This window comes from Hemicordylus capensis, chromosome 3 (assembly GCF_027244095.1).
Source record: "Hemicordylus capensis ecotype Gifberg chromosome 3, rHemCap1.1.pri, whole genome shotgun sequence".
Classification (NCBI taxonomy): Eukaryota; Metazoa; Chordata; class Lepidosauria; order Squamata; family Cordylidae; genus Hemicordylus; species Hemicordylus capensis.
Window position 1 is genome coordinate 263,417,320 of NC_069659.1, and position 17,196 is coordinate 263,434,515.

The 17,196-nt window shown below is 44.5% G+C and overlaps 1 protein-coding gene across 1 annotated transcript in view; it reads right to left on the reverse strand.

Moving 5' to 3' along the window:
• LOC128350588 (deleted in malignant brain tumors 1 protein) overlaps positions 1 to 17,196 on the reverse strand; it is a 50,013-nt gene that overhangs the window by 19,026 nt on the left and 13,791 nt on the right. Inside the window, 2 exon segments of the mRNA XM_053308986.1 lie at positions 7,941 to 8,309; positions 9,286 to 9,600. Of these exon segments, the coding sequence (XP_053164961.1) occupies positions 7,941 to 8,309; positions 9,286 to 9,600 (684 nt within the window).

The following is a 17,196-nucleotide window of genomic DNA, read 5'->3' on the forward strand; positions in this document are numbered from 1 at the left end:
ATGTGTATTGTCTTCCCAATAAGAACATAAGATTTGCCTTTCTGGATCAGACCAAGGTCCATCTAGTCCAGCATGCACTTTCAACAACAGTAGGGGTGTGCACGGAACCGTAGAGCTGTGGTCCGGCACTGTGGGGGGGGGTTTCCTTTAAGGGCGGGGGAGGGTTTACTTACCCCTCCCGCTGCTTTCCCCCCTCCAGCAAGCGTATTCTATGTAGTAATTGGGGCGGCAGGATACCTCCCTGCCACCCCTTCTCCCTCTTGAGTGCAAAAGGCTGCACGGAGCCTTTTGCGCACGCACACGTCACGTGCGAGCTTCACCTCTCCCATTCAGCCATGATACTTGCTGGGTGACTCTGGGCCAGTCACTTCTCTCTCAGCCTAACCTACTTCACAAGGTTGTTGTGAAAGAGAAATTTAAGTATGTAGTACACCGCTCTAGGCTCCTTGGAGGAAGAGCGGGATATAAATGTAGTAATAATAATAATAATAATAATAATAATAATAATAATAATAATAATTTAAATCCAAGCTAATCCCAGTGTTCCAAGTATCCGACAATGTGGTCTGTGTTTGACTAGAAGAGTCTTGAAGGTTCTATCCAATTCCCAATTTCCACAAGCATATTTTACATACGATACTCTAGGTAGAGAAAACTCAACGTACTCCATGAAGAAACTGGTGCTGAATTTGATTCAGGAGCTACTAGGATGAAAAGACAATAGAAGTTAAAATCTAGCCATGTCAGAGTTACACTTTAACAGTTAGATCTGTTGGCATAATTTGTGTGCTTTTAATTTGCTGAGCAACAAAATGACATTTGAAAAGGGAGATTGCCGTCCCAAAACTGAACACTCCAATCCTGTATTTTTGTTTTGGTTAGGATTGTGCCCTTTGAATCACAGGATGTGGTATAGTCTTGCATGTTCCTAATTAGCCCCATCTAAGAGCAGATATGGATCAAAAGTCAAATTGCAGCTCTTTACCCAGCTTCTGTTCACATGTACAGAGCAGTTTAGAATTCCAAGCCACATCTAGCAGCCTCAATAAAGCCTTAGGACCAGGATGTGTACAGGACCGGGCGGGAGCCGTTTGAAGGGGCTGAGGGGTCTGACTTTAAGGGTAAGGGAGAGTGCACATACTCCTCCACCTGGAGTATTTCACCTCACCTGTGCTCGGCTCCTGTAAAATCCTTCGGGGAGGCAGCATACCTCCTGGCATGTGCACCTTCACCTTTGTGGCTGGAAGTGGCTGGAAGTACCTGGCACACGTGTGCATGCCGGGCGCATATCAAAGCCATAGCTATGGGGGGGACAGGCAGGGCATGTGCCTTAGGTGCCACTTCAATGGGGGCGGAATTCCATGCCTCCCACGACCCCCAATTTTTAAAAAAGAATTTTTTAATTCGCGCACCGCCGGGCAGCCCACTGCTCACTGCTGCCACCCATGGCTGGCATGGCATCTCCTCTCCGGCTCTGGTGGCACACCCTCCACTCGCGCAGGCACAGCAGCAGCGCACACGCAGGAACTCCAAGTCTGGGCGGGGCGGAGGGCCAGCGAGCATGCCCACAACCTGACCACGTGGGTTGAGGCAGGAGACGGAGAGAGAGTGAGCGACTAGCAGCAACTGCTGGGGCGCGTGTGCTTCATGTGCTGTGCTGCTTTTTTCATTGTTGTTCCCGACTGTTTCTGTTTTTGCCCTCGAGCCAAAAGGGCAATCAATTTGCTGCCTGCCCAGCATTCTCTTGAGTCTTACTTCCCCCAAGTCCCAACAAAAAGTAAGTAAACTGCTCTCCAGTGAATTAGAATGGATTAGAAAACAAGTGAATGACGAGGAAAGGAAAGAGGCAGCATCTACTCTGAAGCGTGTTTTCTTTTGAAGTCAGTGGGGGGAGGTCGTCTCTTATAGCTCAGTCTTATGCAAGTTTACTTAGAAGTAAAGTCCTTGTGTTCACGGGGCTTACTCTATGAAGAATCCACATCCTTAATGTGGATTCCTTGAAGGTAATGCGGGCTGGGCTAAGCTTGTAGCAATCCAAGAACAAAAAAGCAAGTGGGCGGCAGAGAGACTGGAGAGTCTTTCCTCTTTCCTATCCTTGGGACGTTGACCGGCGCTTGGATCTGCCACTGCACCCTGCTGATGAGCCCAACATTGCCTTGCTGCTCTCCCTCTCTCTGTGCCTATTTGTAAACCCACCATTTAAAAAAACACCCACCCTGAGTGGGCAAGGCAAGGCAATCCCAGAGAGTGAGAGAGACACAGGGAATCGGGCACTCACAAGGAGCCTTCCCCTTCTGACGAGCAGAGCAGAGCAGGCGCCACTAGGCAGCAGGCCTTCTGAGTTGCTGCTTATCCCGGCAGTAATTTCATTAGCAAAAGGAGGGAAGGGAAAGGTTTATTTTAAAACCCTCTCCTCTCAGTTTCTCCTCTCCCCCCGCCCCGTGTGTTGAACTGCCTGATTTCACTGACTTTGGTCTCTCTCAGGCTGTCTCCTGAGGGAATAAAATAAAAAGGAGAACGCCAAAGAGGGGTGGGGGGGTGGAGCAGAGAGGGGGATTCCCCCCCCCCCCCGGCAGTGTTGCTCCAACCAATGCATTTGTTTCTGTGGCTAAGGAACGGGAGGCTGATTCCTCGAGCATTCAAAAAGGCATGTGGCTGAGAGTGGGGAGTGATCGCTTTTGGTCTCCTGATGACGTGCAGCCTTGTTATCTTGGGAGCTCCGCTGAGAGAGGGAGAGGCTGTTTCCTGGGAAGTGAGTTCTTCTTAAAACGTGTGTATTAGTTGTGTTCAGTCCAGTCACTTCCTTCAAAATAAATCATTTAGGTTTAATAAATACCTGCCAGGGGGGAAATAAACAAATCACGGCTCAGTCCTCTTTGGGTTTTTAGGCTAGACTTCTCATCCCCAGTCTACACATCTTGAAAACATTTGGAGTTATGTTCATACTGTTTTGCTTGGGATGGGCAGGCTCTTCCTGTCACTTCCCAATAGGTATGTGCGCTCACGCCTGCTCATGTCAGAGGTGCTCGCATGCGATCGCAATGTGCGTGTGTGCACCGGGTGTGTGCATGCATGCCAGGTACTTCCAGCCACGTCCAGCCAAAGAGGAGAAGGGGCAGCAAGGAGGTACGCTTCTGCCCCAAAGGATTTTACGGGAACCAAGCACCAGCGGGGGGAGAGGGGTAAGTGCACCCTCCCCTGCCCTTAAAGACTGACCCCCCCTCCCACTGTTGAATGTTCGCACCCAACAGGTTCATGCACATCTCTACTTAGGACTCCTACCAAAGGTGGCAGGGAAAAGCAATGGTCTTTTCAGGCACCATTGTGCCACACGACATGGCTGTTGGCTGCATAATTAAATTAAAAATATTTAAACAGCTACATTCTCCACTCTTGTGGAATACTTTTAAAAGACATATAGATAGAACAAATAGTGTAATTAGTGAGGCATGATAAGTATTGTGAAGTAAAGACATTAGATTTGGGAGGTGTAAAATATGCTAAATAAATACAAATAAAATAAATTGCTCCTCCCCGTTCAGCTAAGAAGAAGCCCTAGCCACAGGAAGGCTATGTGCAGCCTTTCTTCCTGATGTATAGCACGTGATCCAATGTTTACAAAATATCAGTATGACTTGACAGACAGAAAGACAGACAGATTTGGAATGCCTTTGTTGCACAAAGGAGACATAAACTTACAAGATGGCGTTTCTGGAGTCGCTGTTCATAAAGAAAGCAGAAAATAAAAACAAATCAATTTATTATTAAGACTTTTTCTAATCAACTGACTATTCAAATCGGTAATAGGAAGAGCCTAGCCTAGAATGATCTTTCATAATATGATCGGAAAGAAAAATACAGCAGGAAATGCTGAATGAAAAAGGTTATGAAATAGCACAGACGAGTGGATTCTCCCAGTTGACACCCACTGACCCCAACCCATCGTCCAGTTATTCCCTGTGTTCTGATCCAGGGTTGTTGTTGTTTTTTAGGCAAGGAAGGAGAATTTTGGAACGCTGATCATAAAGGAATAAAGGAAGAGAGGTGTAGCAAATTCAGATGCAGCTCAATGAGAAAGAAGCATTTCCCAGCAACTCTCTGTGTTTGTGTGTGTATGTGTATTGTCTTCCCAATAAGAACATAAGATTTGCCTTTCTGGATCAGACCAAGGTCCATCTAGTCCAGCATGCACTTTCAACAACAGTAGGGGTGTGCACAGAACCGCAGAGCTGCAGTCCGGGACTGTGTGAGGGATTCCTTTAAGGGCGGGGATGGGTTTACTTACCCCTCCCGCCGCTTTCCCCCCTCCAGCGCACATATTCTATGTAGTAATTGGGGCGGCAGGATACCTCCCTGCCACCCCTTCTCCCTCTTGAGTGCAAAAGGCTGCACGGAGCCTTTTGAGCTTGCGCACGTCGCGCGCGAGCTTCACGTCTCCCATTCAGCCATGATACTTGCTGGGTGACTCTGGGCCAGTCACTTCTCTCTCAGCCTAACCTACTTCACAAGGTTGTTGTGAAAGAGAAATTTAAGCATGTCGTAAACTGCTCTAGGCTTCTCCTTGTCGGGGAGACGTGAAGCTCACGCACGACGTGCACATGCGCAAAAGGCTCTGTGTAGCCTTTTGCACTCAAGAGGGAGAAGGGGCGGCAGGGAGGTATCCTGCTGCCCCAATTACTACATAGAATACGTGCACTGGAGGAGGGAAAGCGGCGGGAGCGGAAAGAAAACCCTCCCCCACCCTTAAAGAACCCCCCCACCCAAACCGAACCGGCCAGGTCCGGCCTGTACCGGACCAGTCTGGAGGCCTTTATAATGGCCTCCGGACCGGTCCAGACCCATCCCTAAACAACAGTGGGCCAGGAGTTGAGCACTTAAGTAAAAGCATATAGGGCAATATTTTATCAGATTTAAGTATGATGTAACATGCCAGTTTTGAAGAAATTGTAAAATTATTAGGAAACCATCAAATGACTTTATGTCTGTCGAATCTTTCTGAATGAATGATGTGTCTCATAGGATAAGTCAATATGCCAGTGATGCAGTGCGCATGATAACTCCAAACTCTCAACAAAAAGACCTTTTATTGCACAAAGAAAAACTAAAAGTTGGTAAATATAAAACCATAAGGCGTTTCATTGTGACACACCATCCTCAGCTAAGTTAAAACAAATGAGCACAAATGAAGACCTCGGTTCATCAGCTGTTCGATTCCTTAGACATGATAACACACAATTCTCTGACTGGCGGAGAGACAATGAGCAAGAGGGGTGGAGAGAGAGAAGCAGGACCACCTGATTCTTCTCAGAGGCTAATAAACTTCATGGCATCAGCCAGCGCCTCTCGAGCATTAATGTCAGGTCTCTATTTCTCTAAAAATAATGCTTCCTTGATTTCCTCCTTTGTAGGTTCCTTTCAGTCTCCAAAACATATTTTAGTGAGCACCATTCTTCATGCTTAATCCTCATATGCAATGACCAAGATTTTGTTCTCTTTGCACAATGCCTCATATCAGCTAGATGTTCTTTATATCTGTCTTTCAATGACCTGCCAGATTCCCCACTATAGAATTGTGCAACCTAAGCACTGAATTTTATATATTGTAGCTTTCTTCCCATAGTTTCCCTCCCCCTGTCCACAAATTTCACAATCTTGTACATCACATTTCCTATCATACAACAGGGGGAATGGAATGGTGTGTCACACCAAAACATCTTGTGGTTTTATGTTTACCAACATTTAGTTTTTCTCTGCACAATAAAAGGACTTTTTGTTGAGACTTATAGGATAATAAAATACTCCTCGTTGCATATTTCCTACCCCCCAGGGAACTCTTTTCACATTTATTTGCCTGCTGATGAATCCCTGTGCATTGTAGATTATGCCGGGAAAACTATAAGGTGCACAACACAAAACTAATGGATATCACTGTTGCTCTGAATAAGTGAAGAGAACTGTGTAGCATGTGCCCAACATTACCTTCAGGATTTTTTTTTTTTTGTGGGATCCCTGATAAGATTCTAAAGAACCCCAGAATTCTGAGGAAACTAACTTGATAAGTGCAACCATTTCTCTTTCACCTGTTTTAATTTTAAATAATTAAAAGATTTTTACTGAAGGGCTTATTTAACATGTAGCATCTTTTTATTCTATCTCATGGGAGGAGAGCTGGTTTTGTGGTTGCAAGCATGAATTAGCTAAGCAGGGTCCACCCTGGTTTGTATTTGAATGGTAGACTATGTATGGGAACACGGTCAGATAATCCTCTCAGGGCATGGGGCCACTCTGGGAAGAGCACCTGCATGCAGATGGTTCCAAGTTCCCTCCCTTACATCTCCAAGTTAGGGCTGAGAGAGACTTCTTGGAAAAGATGCTGCCAGTCTGTGTAGACAGTACTGAGCTAGATGGACCAATGGTCTAAGGCAGCTTCCTATGTTCCTCATAGGGCTTTCCAAAGCATTCCCTGATAGTGCAAGCATAAGATGCCAAGTGGGCTTAATTGCTAGATTTCCTACAGATATCTGTGATTATGTAATTCTACAGCTAAACATTTGATGCAAAAGTCCATTAGTACTCCATTTAAGTAAAACTGTAATCTGTACTGCAAGTAACTTTTTGTGATGAAAAGGTAACCACATAACAAACCTAATGGCTGACATATTCCATTTACACAAGTTTGCAAATTGCATTACATGAGAGTAAGCCCATTTGAACAAATTGACTTAGTCTCGGGTAACATCCTTTGCAGATATTTTTCATTTTGCACCACTTATGCAAATCACACAAATCCAACATTACTAGGCTGAAATATTACTGAGCTTGCACCATGTCAGTCAGTAATTATTAGAGCTGTGCAGTTGTGTTAGCCCAACAGTGCTGTCGGAAGTGTCATTAGACATGTCAGAAAATGTCAGATTAGTTCTGAGATGACTTTCATAGACTCCCTATTGTATCAAATTGTCAAAATGCATTCTCTATTGTGTCGGATTTCTGTCGGAATTGTTGTTATCTCAGCTTTCTACACCTGGATCCACTTGGCCCCTCTGGACAAGGTGCTGTCAGCAAGTCGGTGTCAAAAATAGGTTCCACGTTGCTGGGACAAGGCATTAATGCTAGAACCAAGAACTGTGAAGTGTAAGCATGGGGTTGAGATTTGTGGACACACCCCATATTCACTTCTCCAGGCATGACAAGGATACCCTCTCTCCCCACCCCCAGAAAGAATTAGAATATATTCAAGACTCTCCCTTCAGATAGCATCTACTGTGTAATCTAAAACCACACTGGTAACTTAAATGTGTTGCTTCTTGTGTTCATTGTAGATTCTCTGGTAGTATATGAGATTTTCAGTGAAAAACAAGAATCCACTCTCATATGCTACCAGAGAATCTACACTCAGAAAACCACAGAAACAACAGAACCCAGCACCCCATGGGTTAGCAACCCTTCCCCTGGCCAATGTGGGGTCAGTAAAGAGTGGCAAGAAGCAAAAGAGCCAATGGGGAACAAGGAGAAAATTGTCAGCGGGTCAGCCCATGATTTAGGTCACCGATCAGAAGGCTGGAAGGGTGGGAAATTCAAAGAGATGTCAAACACAAAATGGAGACTGACTCAGAGATCACCACCAAATGGAGGTCCGAAACAACAAAACGTTTTGTAGCCGATACAGGGACGTTTTGTTTTGTATACAAAACTTTTGGATCTGGAAAATGGGTGTTTTGTATGGTATGCAGAACACCGGAAACAGGCTCTTTTGGTTACAAAACGTTTTGTATCCGAAACGTTTCGCACATCCCTACAAAATTGGATATTGCATAGATATGTTTTTCTTCAGAAATTTCATGATAAATTTCCAAAAGCAACCTACAAAGATTTAAAAAATCAAATTTGATTTGTAAGTTTAAGAAACAGATTTATATAACAGATTATTCTCGGGATACCTGAGTGACAGATGACACCTGCATCTTCGTGATGGCCACAGTTGTGGGTTCCCCAGGGTGGGTGAAGGCAGTGAGATAGGGAAGATTCATTTCCCCTGCACTGTACATCATCCAGGACGATATTTCCTGAGCCTTGACCAAATCTTGCACTTCCTGGTGCCGACAGCGCAGCTCCACATCCAAGTTCTCTGCAGACTACCTTGGCATCACTTATGTCCCAACTGTCATCACAGACCGTTCCCCAGCTGCTATCATGGTACACCTCAAGGCGGCCTTCACATCTGTTGCGCCCGTTAACCAGGCGCAAAGGAGCTGCAGGGAAAACAGCAGGAAAAAAATTAGCCTTTAAAGAAAACTATCCTCATATTTCTGATGAAGTTTTGGCAAGAATCAAAAAGTAACTTATCACTTCTTATACTGTATATGATGACATCACACTAAATCTTGAACCAAGCTGGTTCTAGTGATATGGTTGACTATATTTGCCAACAACATTTGCTAAAGCAACTTTGAAATTAAAACCAGCTACAAATAATTTAATAATTATTAAGCTCATTTATATACTGCTTTTAAAACTAAAATTAAATGTACATTGTAAAAACTTTAGCATCAAAAATTAAGGTTCATATTTCCAAAAATTCAAAATTTACATTTGCCCCTGGAACTCAAAAAAGAAAAATTCTTGTACATACTCACCAGATCCCTTTCCACATGAATGTTGTCATCTTTGGCTAAAATGTTCAAGTCATCTATCTGCCACAGGTCCCAGTTAGATCAAAATTGATTAGGTAGAAAATCATTTGTACCCGAATCTAGATGATTTAGGTAATTTGTAGTCAGAACAAGTCACCCCTGTGCTCAGGTGCCCAGATGCAGGTACAAAACAATTAACCTCAGATGTGGACCTAAAAAATATGGAGATTTGGACTTCCATGTTGTGGCCAAAGTGGGTTGGGTGGTAGTGTCCAATGGGTGGAAGCTATCACCCAAATTTAAAAAAAAAATGGGCAAAGGTGATGGTTCTGCTTGGGGTATAACTCTGCTTGGGGGCACCAGGGTGACCCAGAGTGGGTTATGTGGGGTGGTAGTTCCCAATGGGTGGAAGGAAGGCACCACCCAGATTTCAAAGAAATAAGGGAAAGGGGTGGTTTTTAACAGGTTTTTGTTACAATTTGCAAATAATATTAATACTGTTAATAGTTCTTTTTAAAGGTCCTCATCCAACTCCCCCCCCCCCAGTACATTATTTATATATACACTCTTCTGAGTTACAACCTCATGTTAGGATTAAGAGCAATCTACTTTAATTAGGAATCCTAAATTAGCACGAACAATCCAAGAATACCTGAGCAAATTACTCCAGCATCTTCATTATGGTTGCAGTTGTGAACCCCCCATCCTCTGTGGGAACACTGCCCAATGGAAGATTCATCCCCTCTGCAGTTCACATCATCCAGAAGAATTCTTCCTGAACCTTGACCAAAATTGGCATTTCCTGGTGCTGAGAGGGCCAGCCCACAGCCAAGCTGTCTGCACACAACTTGTGCATCGTTTATGTCCCAAGAATCATCACAGACTGTTCCCCAGGTGCCATCACGATATACCTCAAGGAGACCTTGGCAACTGTTTCTTCCATTGACCAGTCGTATGGGAGTGACTCCTTTGGCATAAATGAACAACTTTTAGAAATTCTCAAACTGAACAAAGCAAATGTCACGGATCATAGCTCCTGAGCACCACTGAGCAAATGAAAATATTAATACTGAAATATACCTGGTTTGATGAGTAGCATAAAACTGAGTCATCCCAAGTTCTTCCATCTCCATCCTGCTGCCACACATTATCTGAAACTTCTAGCGTGCCCTGCAATCACTTTGTACAATGTCACTGAGACATATCTGACTAGGGGGATATCTAGGGTTGGGCAGGCAGGACACGTGCCCCAGGTGCCACTTGAAGGGGGGGGCGCCATTTCTTAAAATTAAAAAAAAAATTAAAAATGGCCACCAAAAACAAAATGGCCACTGGACATGCTCAAATGGCCTCTATGAAGCCCTACACCATGCCAGGCCTTGCAGAGGCCATTTGAGTAAGCATGGTGGCCATTTTGTTTTCAGCGGCCATTTAAAAAAACACACAATTATTTTTAAAAATGACAACCACACATACTCAAATGGTGCCTGTGAGGCCCTAGAGGCCAGTGGGAGGAGGGGGAAACTTTGCAGACCCCCCACAGCAGACCCCCGAAGGGGCTACAGGTAATTTTTTAAAAAAATAATAATAATATAGGTCACGGTACACATATTCAGATTGGCACTATGTACAGAGAATCAGGGCTTGTAAATACTGTGCTGAAGCTTATGAGCTAAGATTGTATTCATTTGCTCTTACTTTGCTTCTTGTGATGAGTTAAATGTGATGTCTTAATAATATGGCTATTAATGGTGAGTTTGTCTTTGAATCAGTGTGAAATCCTTAGTATTAAGGCCCACTGGGAGTTTCTTGCTCTCTTTCTCTCATTTTAACTGTCTTTCTGAAATACTAGAATATATTCCAAGCAGTGACACTGTTTACTCTGCATATCGTTTAATTATTTTCAGAGTATCTGGTAAAAGTCAAATTCTCGATTTATTTTTAAAACTTATGTAATCGTGATGCTACAATGTATAGCAGAGAATTAGACAGGCACTTCTATTTAGTTTTTCCAAGTATACCTCTGCATAATATTTATGTATTTCATAAGCCCCAGCATACTGAAATTTATAGTTTTCCAGCATTTTCTTGGTCTGGCTACGTCCACTGCTAAATAGTTTTTGAAATATTAAAAGATTAACGAGCTTGACTTGTATTTTTCAGTTGATATTATGGTAAAGTTATCTGAAAGATGGGTGTCAGATGTTTTGACAGGGGGCGCAATTTCAGTGCTTGCCCTAGGCGCTATTTTCCCTAGATACGCCTCTGCATCTGACTAAGAAGGGGGGGGGGTCCACCGAGTGTGTGCCCATCTTGCCATCTTTCCCAGATGCCCTCATGTCTTCCCAGGATATTTATTTATCATGTGTTGCTGTTGATGTTGATGTCATTCTAAATGTTGGTGTCATTCTAAATTTGAACTGCCATTCTAAATGTTACCGAAACTAGTGTTTGGACCATGTGTAGAGCAGTTCAGTTGAACCACGCACACGTGATAAAGGAATGTGCTGAGAGCACAACAGGACATCTGGGAAAGATGCAGGCACTAACTGATATCATCAGCTCTACCCAGGGTCCTCTGTGAGATGAAGGACTCTGGGGGCTATTTAAGGGAAGGGCTGTGGCAGGAGCATCTGAGGGAGACTGGAGGAGGTGAGCTGTGGCTTTTTACTATCAAGCCCACTTCGTTGGGCAGCTGGAAGCCTTGGAGCTGCCCCTCCCCACCCTTCGCTTGCTGGACGGACCAACTCAGCCCAGCACAGTACTGCTGCCTAATTGGGATCCTCCCTTCCCTCAAGTGCCAATGTTTACCACCTGCAGGCATTAACTGATCACATCAGTTTGTGAGAGGAAGGACCCTGGGGGCTATTTAAGGGAAGGGCTTTGGCAGGCGGTACAGCCGGCGGTGCGGCCAGCCTGCAGGCGCCAGTTGAAGTCAGCTGCCAAAGGGGGCCGGCCTTTGGTGCCAGCCTTTGGTGTAGGGCTGAGGGTTGGGCTGCATTCTGTTCAGTTTGGCTGTTTGAGGAGTTGCAGAGGTAAGTGTGCCAGCTTTGTTACTGAGATTGGTTTATGTGTTTGGGTCTGCCTGGAGATGGGGAGACAGGGAGCGCCTTCATTGAATGTGGAGCAGCTATTCCGGTGCTGGTGGGGAATAGAAGAAGTAATGTTGGCAGGTCAGCAGGCCATTCCAGGGGAAGGGTAGTTAGAAATTTATAGCTGTCTCCCCTTACGGCTTTCCTGCCAGCTCTTTGACCTCGGGTGCATTGCCAACAACCCACATAGCCTTACCTTGCTCCTCTGCAATGTCAGGTACTCTGATCAGGGTGGTGTTCTATGGGTGAGGACTCCTGTGATTTCCTCATCAGCATGACGGACCACCATCTGGTTAAGGTTGGGATTACGACCACTTCCCACCTCTGCAGTGAGGGGCCTATTAGAATGGTCCACCCAAAAAGGTTATTGGATCCAGCAGGATTCCAAGAAGCCTTGGAAGGATTTAGTGTTGGCTTTGCCGGTGATCCTGTTGATGCCCTGATTGAGAACTGGAACAACTTGCTCACCATGGCAGTGGACACCATTGCTCCTAAGCGTCCCCTCCGACCCGCTTCAAAATTGGCCCCTTGGTATACGGAAGAGCTACAGGGGCTGAAGCTGCAAGTTAGGCGACTGGAGTGCAAATGAAAGACTTGACTTGATTATGACATAGAGCACATTTAAAGATCTATGTTCAGGTGCTATGTGCAGCAAAGAAGCAATTCTTTTCTGCCCATATTGTTTCTGCGAGTTCACATTCAGCTGAGTTGTTCAGTGTGGTAAGGGGGCTAGTATCTGCTCCCTCTCCCTTGAACCAGAATTTGGAAACATCAGTCACCCACTGTGATGTGTTTAATGAATTTTTTGCAGACAAAATCTCTCAGATTCGGGCCAACCTAGATGGAGACTCCACAATTAATTCGATGTCTGAACTGGAAGTGTCCAAAAACTCCTCTTATGCGGTTCTACTAGATCAATTTCAGTTTGTGACTCCTGAGGATGTTGATAAGCTGCTTGGAGCGGTGAGGCCTACCACTTGTTCTCTTGATCCTTGTCCAACATGGCTTATTCTATCTAGCAGGGAGGCTGTTGTAGGTGGCCTAGTATAAATCATAAATGCTTCTCTGAGGGTCGGCAGGATGCCTCCTTGCCTACAGGAGGTAATTATTAGACCTCTTCTAAAGAAGCTCGCATTAGATCCCTCAGAGTTGAGCAATTATAGGCCTGTTTCCAACCTCCCAAGGTAATTGAGAGGGTGGTGGCCTCTCAGCTCCAGACGGTCTTGGAAGAAACTGATTATCTAGACACATTTCAAACTGGTTTTTGGGTGGGCTTTGGGGTGGAGACTGCCTTGGTCGGCCTGATGGATGATCTCCAATTGGGAATTGACAGAGGAAGTGTGACTCTGTTGGTCCTTTTGGATCTCTCGGCGGCTTTCGATACTATCAACCATAGTATCCTTCTGGAGCATCTGAGGCGGTTGTGAGTGGGAGACACTGTTTTACAGTGGTTCCGCTGCTACCTCCCGGACAGGTTCGATGGTGTCGATTGGAGATTGTTGCTCTTCAAAATCTGAGCTTAAGTATGGTGTCCCTCAAGGCTCCATACTCTCTCCAGTGCTTTTTAACATCTACATGAAACCACTGGGAGTGATCATCAGGGGATTTGGAGCTGGATGTTATCAGTATGCTGAGGATACGCAGATCTACTTCTCTGTGTCAATTTCTTCAGGATATGGCATAAGAGCCCCTGGTGGTGCAGTAGTAAAACTGCCGCCCTGTAACCAGAAGGTTACAAGTTCGATTCTGACCAGGGGCAAAATGTTGACTCAGCCTTCCATCATTCCGAGGTCGGTAAAATGAGTACCCAGAATGTTGGGGGCAATATGCTAAATCGTAAACCGCTTAGAGAGCTCCGGCTATAGAGCGGTATATAAATGTAAGTGCTATTGCTATTGCTATTGCTATCCTCCCTAAATGCCTGCCTGGAAGCAGTAATGGATGAGGGAGAATAAACTGAAGCTGAATCCAGATAAGATGGAAGTACTTATTGTGCGGGGTCAGAACTCCAGAGACGATTTTGATCTACCTGTTCTGGATGGGGTCACACTTCCCTAGAAGGAACAATTCTGCAGTCTGGGAGTACTCCTGGATCCACACCTCTCCCTGGTATCTCAAGTTGAGTCAGTGGCCAGGGGTGCTTCTTATCAGCTTTGGCTGATACACCAGCTGCAGCCATTTCTCGAGATCAATGACCTCAAAACAGTGGTACATTTGTTGGTAACCTCCAGACTTGACTTCTGTAATGTCCTCATATTATTCATAGTAATAGAGAGTGTGAAAAAGTGAAAGTGGGGTCATGAGAGTTGTTTAATTGAAAAAAATCTCATTTGCTGTGATAGAATGAGAATTCACACCTCAGAAGTTTCATATGAATAATATGAGGAAGTAATCAATTTAGCACACTTCACCTTATGAAGACAAACCTCATAAAATAAATTCACCAAAATTCACCCCTCTGCCCAATCACTCTTAAATTGGGGATGGGTGGTAGCCTCCACCCATTAGGCACTATCTACCAGCCCACCCCACTCCTTTGGGGCAGATCCACTTTCTGCCCCCAATCTGTCCCAAAGACACCCAAACTTCAAATATTCCCAAAAAAATCAACCCTCTGCCCAATCTCCCTGAAATTGGGGTGGTAGCCTCCACCCATTAGGCACTACCACCCCACCCAACTATTCTGCCCCAGGCCCCACTTTCTGCCCCAATCTGCCCCAAAGACATGAAAATTTCAGAAATTTACCAAAAATCAGCCCTTTGCCCAATCCCCCTGAAATTGGGATGGTAGCCTTCGCCCATTAGGCACTACCACCCCACCCCACTCCTTTTGCCCATATCCCATGCTATGCCCCCGAACTGCCCCAAAGTCACTAAAACTTCAAAAATTCACCAAAAATCAGGACTTTGCCCAATCCCCCTGAAATTGGGGCGGTAGACTCTAGCCATTGGGCACTACGATTCCACTGCAAAAATTTGCCCCTGGGCAGCTTTTTATCCCCTGAATCGATTCAGATTCAGATTCGGATTAAATCCAAATCCGAACCGAATCAAGGGTGATTCGGGTGACCCAGATTCGGGCACAAAACAGAACAGGGGTGATTCGGTTTGGGTCTGAGCCGAATCACCCAAAAACCCGAATTGCACACCCCTAATATGAAGCAGATGAAGGAATTTGTGCTTGCTTTGTACACAAAACTATTGCAAAAACTACCTAAAATGGTCCATTTTTCTTTCCAACATCAACATTTATGCTATTTTATAGTTCAGGTACATAATATTCCATTGTTTTAAACAAATTATAGCACGCATAATGAGAAACAGGTTAACTTTAGAACTGCATGTAACTTCCATATACTGCTAGAAATGTCTGAGATCTGGAAACCCTACAGTACTTTCTCCAAGTGTTTTAGTGCCTAAAACAAAATATCATAGGTGAGGATACAAAGAATCAACTGACTAGTTCAACAAATAAGAGTGAGGTTTAAATATAACCACTGCTGAATGATGAGAGTTTAAAAAACAGTTTTTTAAAAATAATAATAATAACTGGGCATTTCAAATCAACTCTTCAAAAGGGAAAAAAGGTCAAAATTCCCACTAGGTGTGCATAGCTCTTTGCATAATAGCCATACTGTCCAAGTAAGTATCCCTCATTGTTAGGGACATCCTAACTGTTTTAATTTCCCCTGTTCTTCTGCCGTTTCTCAGCTTCTGTCAATTTCCCCCTCTCTCATTCCTCAAATCAAAGGCAGAGCCAACATTGCACAAAGGGGTGCCACACTCAGGGGTGGATGCAGGGGTGTGTGGCCCACTCACAAACAGAGCTGTGTGCCCCATTTTCAAGCATATTCTGCCCACTGCTGCATTTGCAGCAAGACTGGGAATGGCTCTCCCTGCTTTAAAAGGCAGGGAGCCAAGTTTCCGGCCAGGCGGCATTTTAAAGCCGGGAGAGCCGCTCCCGGCCTCACTGTAAATGTGGCGCTGGGTGGAATATGCTTGAAAATGGGGCACATGGCTCCGTTTGCGAGTGTGCCACACCCCCTGCATCTGATGTCAGACACAGGGGATGTGGTGGGGGGCTGGGGGTGGCAGTGGCAAGCTGAACCAGTTCTGCCTGCAGCTTCCCTATGCTTCTGCCTCAAATTCTCAGGACCATAGAAGAAAGTAAGATGCTCAGAATGCATGTGTCAAGAGCATACCACTTAATTGCTGGTGTCACAGAAGCCACACATCTGCATAGCTCTCCTTTGCAACAAGCTTCCTTTCTTTTCTTAAACTAGCAGTTGGTAGGAAAGTCTGTATTGTGTGTGCGTGCAATAGAGAGGGAGAAGAAGAAAGAGAAAAAAGAAAAAGCATGTTGATAATCTTAGCAACATTACCTGATGCACATAGATATCCTCCGCACAACAGTAATAAGCAAAGAAAGAACATATTAGAATCCATTCTTCTTCTTACTGGATTACTTGCAAAGCTAATGAATATATAGTGGAAAGGCTCTGAAGAGGTGTGCCTGAAATCTGATAGCTGAACAAAGTAAGTGCTCCTGGATAAGTAAGTAATGCTGGTTTTGTTGTTCTAAGTTTTTAAAATTTTGTTTCCTGTTCCAAAGACACAAAGTTTCATTCTCTTCTTGGAGTAGAAAGATAAATATCAGCTATAAGAAATGCAATGCAAATATTAGCAGAACCTCTTATTGTTGACACAGGACATTGGTATGATCCCTCATTGACCTTGTCATGAAATGCGGAAAAGGCTTTTGATAAGCTGAGTGGGAAGTGACATTGACCCAACAATGATGTCCTTTGGCTTGCTCCACTAATTCTGCTTTTAAAGAAAATTTTAAAATAATGCTTAGTGCTGTAGAGGAACCACATGGCTAGGGCTACCAACTCTGACGAAAGCTATTCCTGGAGACACCCCCGCCCCCCAATATTTCCCCCCAACATTTCCCACAATATTAAGCCATTAAAATCTCCAGGATTGTTTTCAGCAGTCATCTGGAGAGTAATGTCAATTCTTGGAGGCTCCAGACCAGTTCTGGAAGGCTGGCAACTCTAATAATGGCCTTCAATCCAATAGCTTCCTTGAAGCCTGTTGGAACATGCCAGAGGTGCCCTATTTCATTTTTGTTGATTCAACCTGTCTTTAGATCCTCTTGAATATGATACCCCTGAAACAGTTGGCTTGGTATTACATTACTGAACCATGTGTAGAAACTCATGTTATATAACCCTGATGTATTGGTGTCACTTTTACAGCCTGAACATTCTGCACCTTGGCTGATCTTATGTGTGATTTGAAGGGGTCTCATGTCACTATATTGACAAAGATAAAACCAGGCTTCTCTATGTAGGAGGACCAATATCTCCTGCAATATGAATCACATGCTAATTTGATTCATTTTTTTGGAGAAGGAAGTGTATTGGGCAATTAGCCCAATACACTAGAAAGAAGCATTTTCCAACATG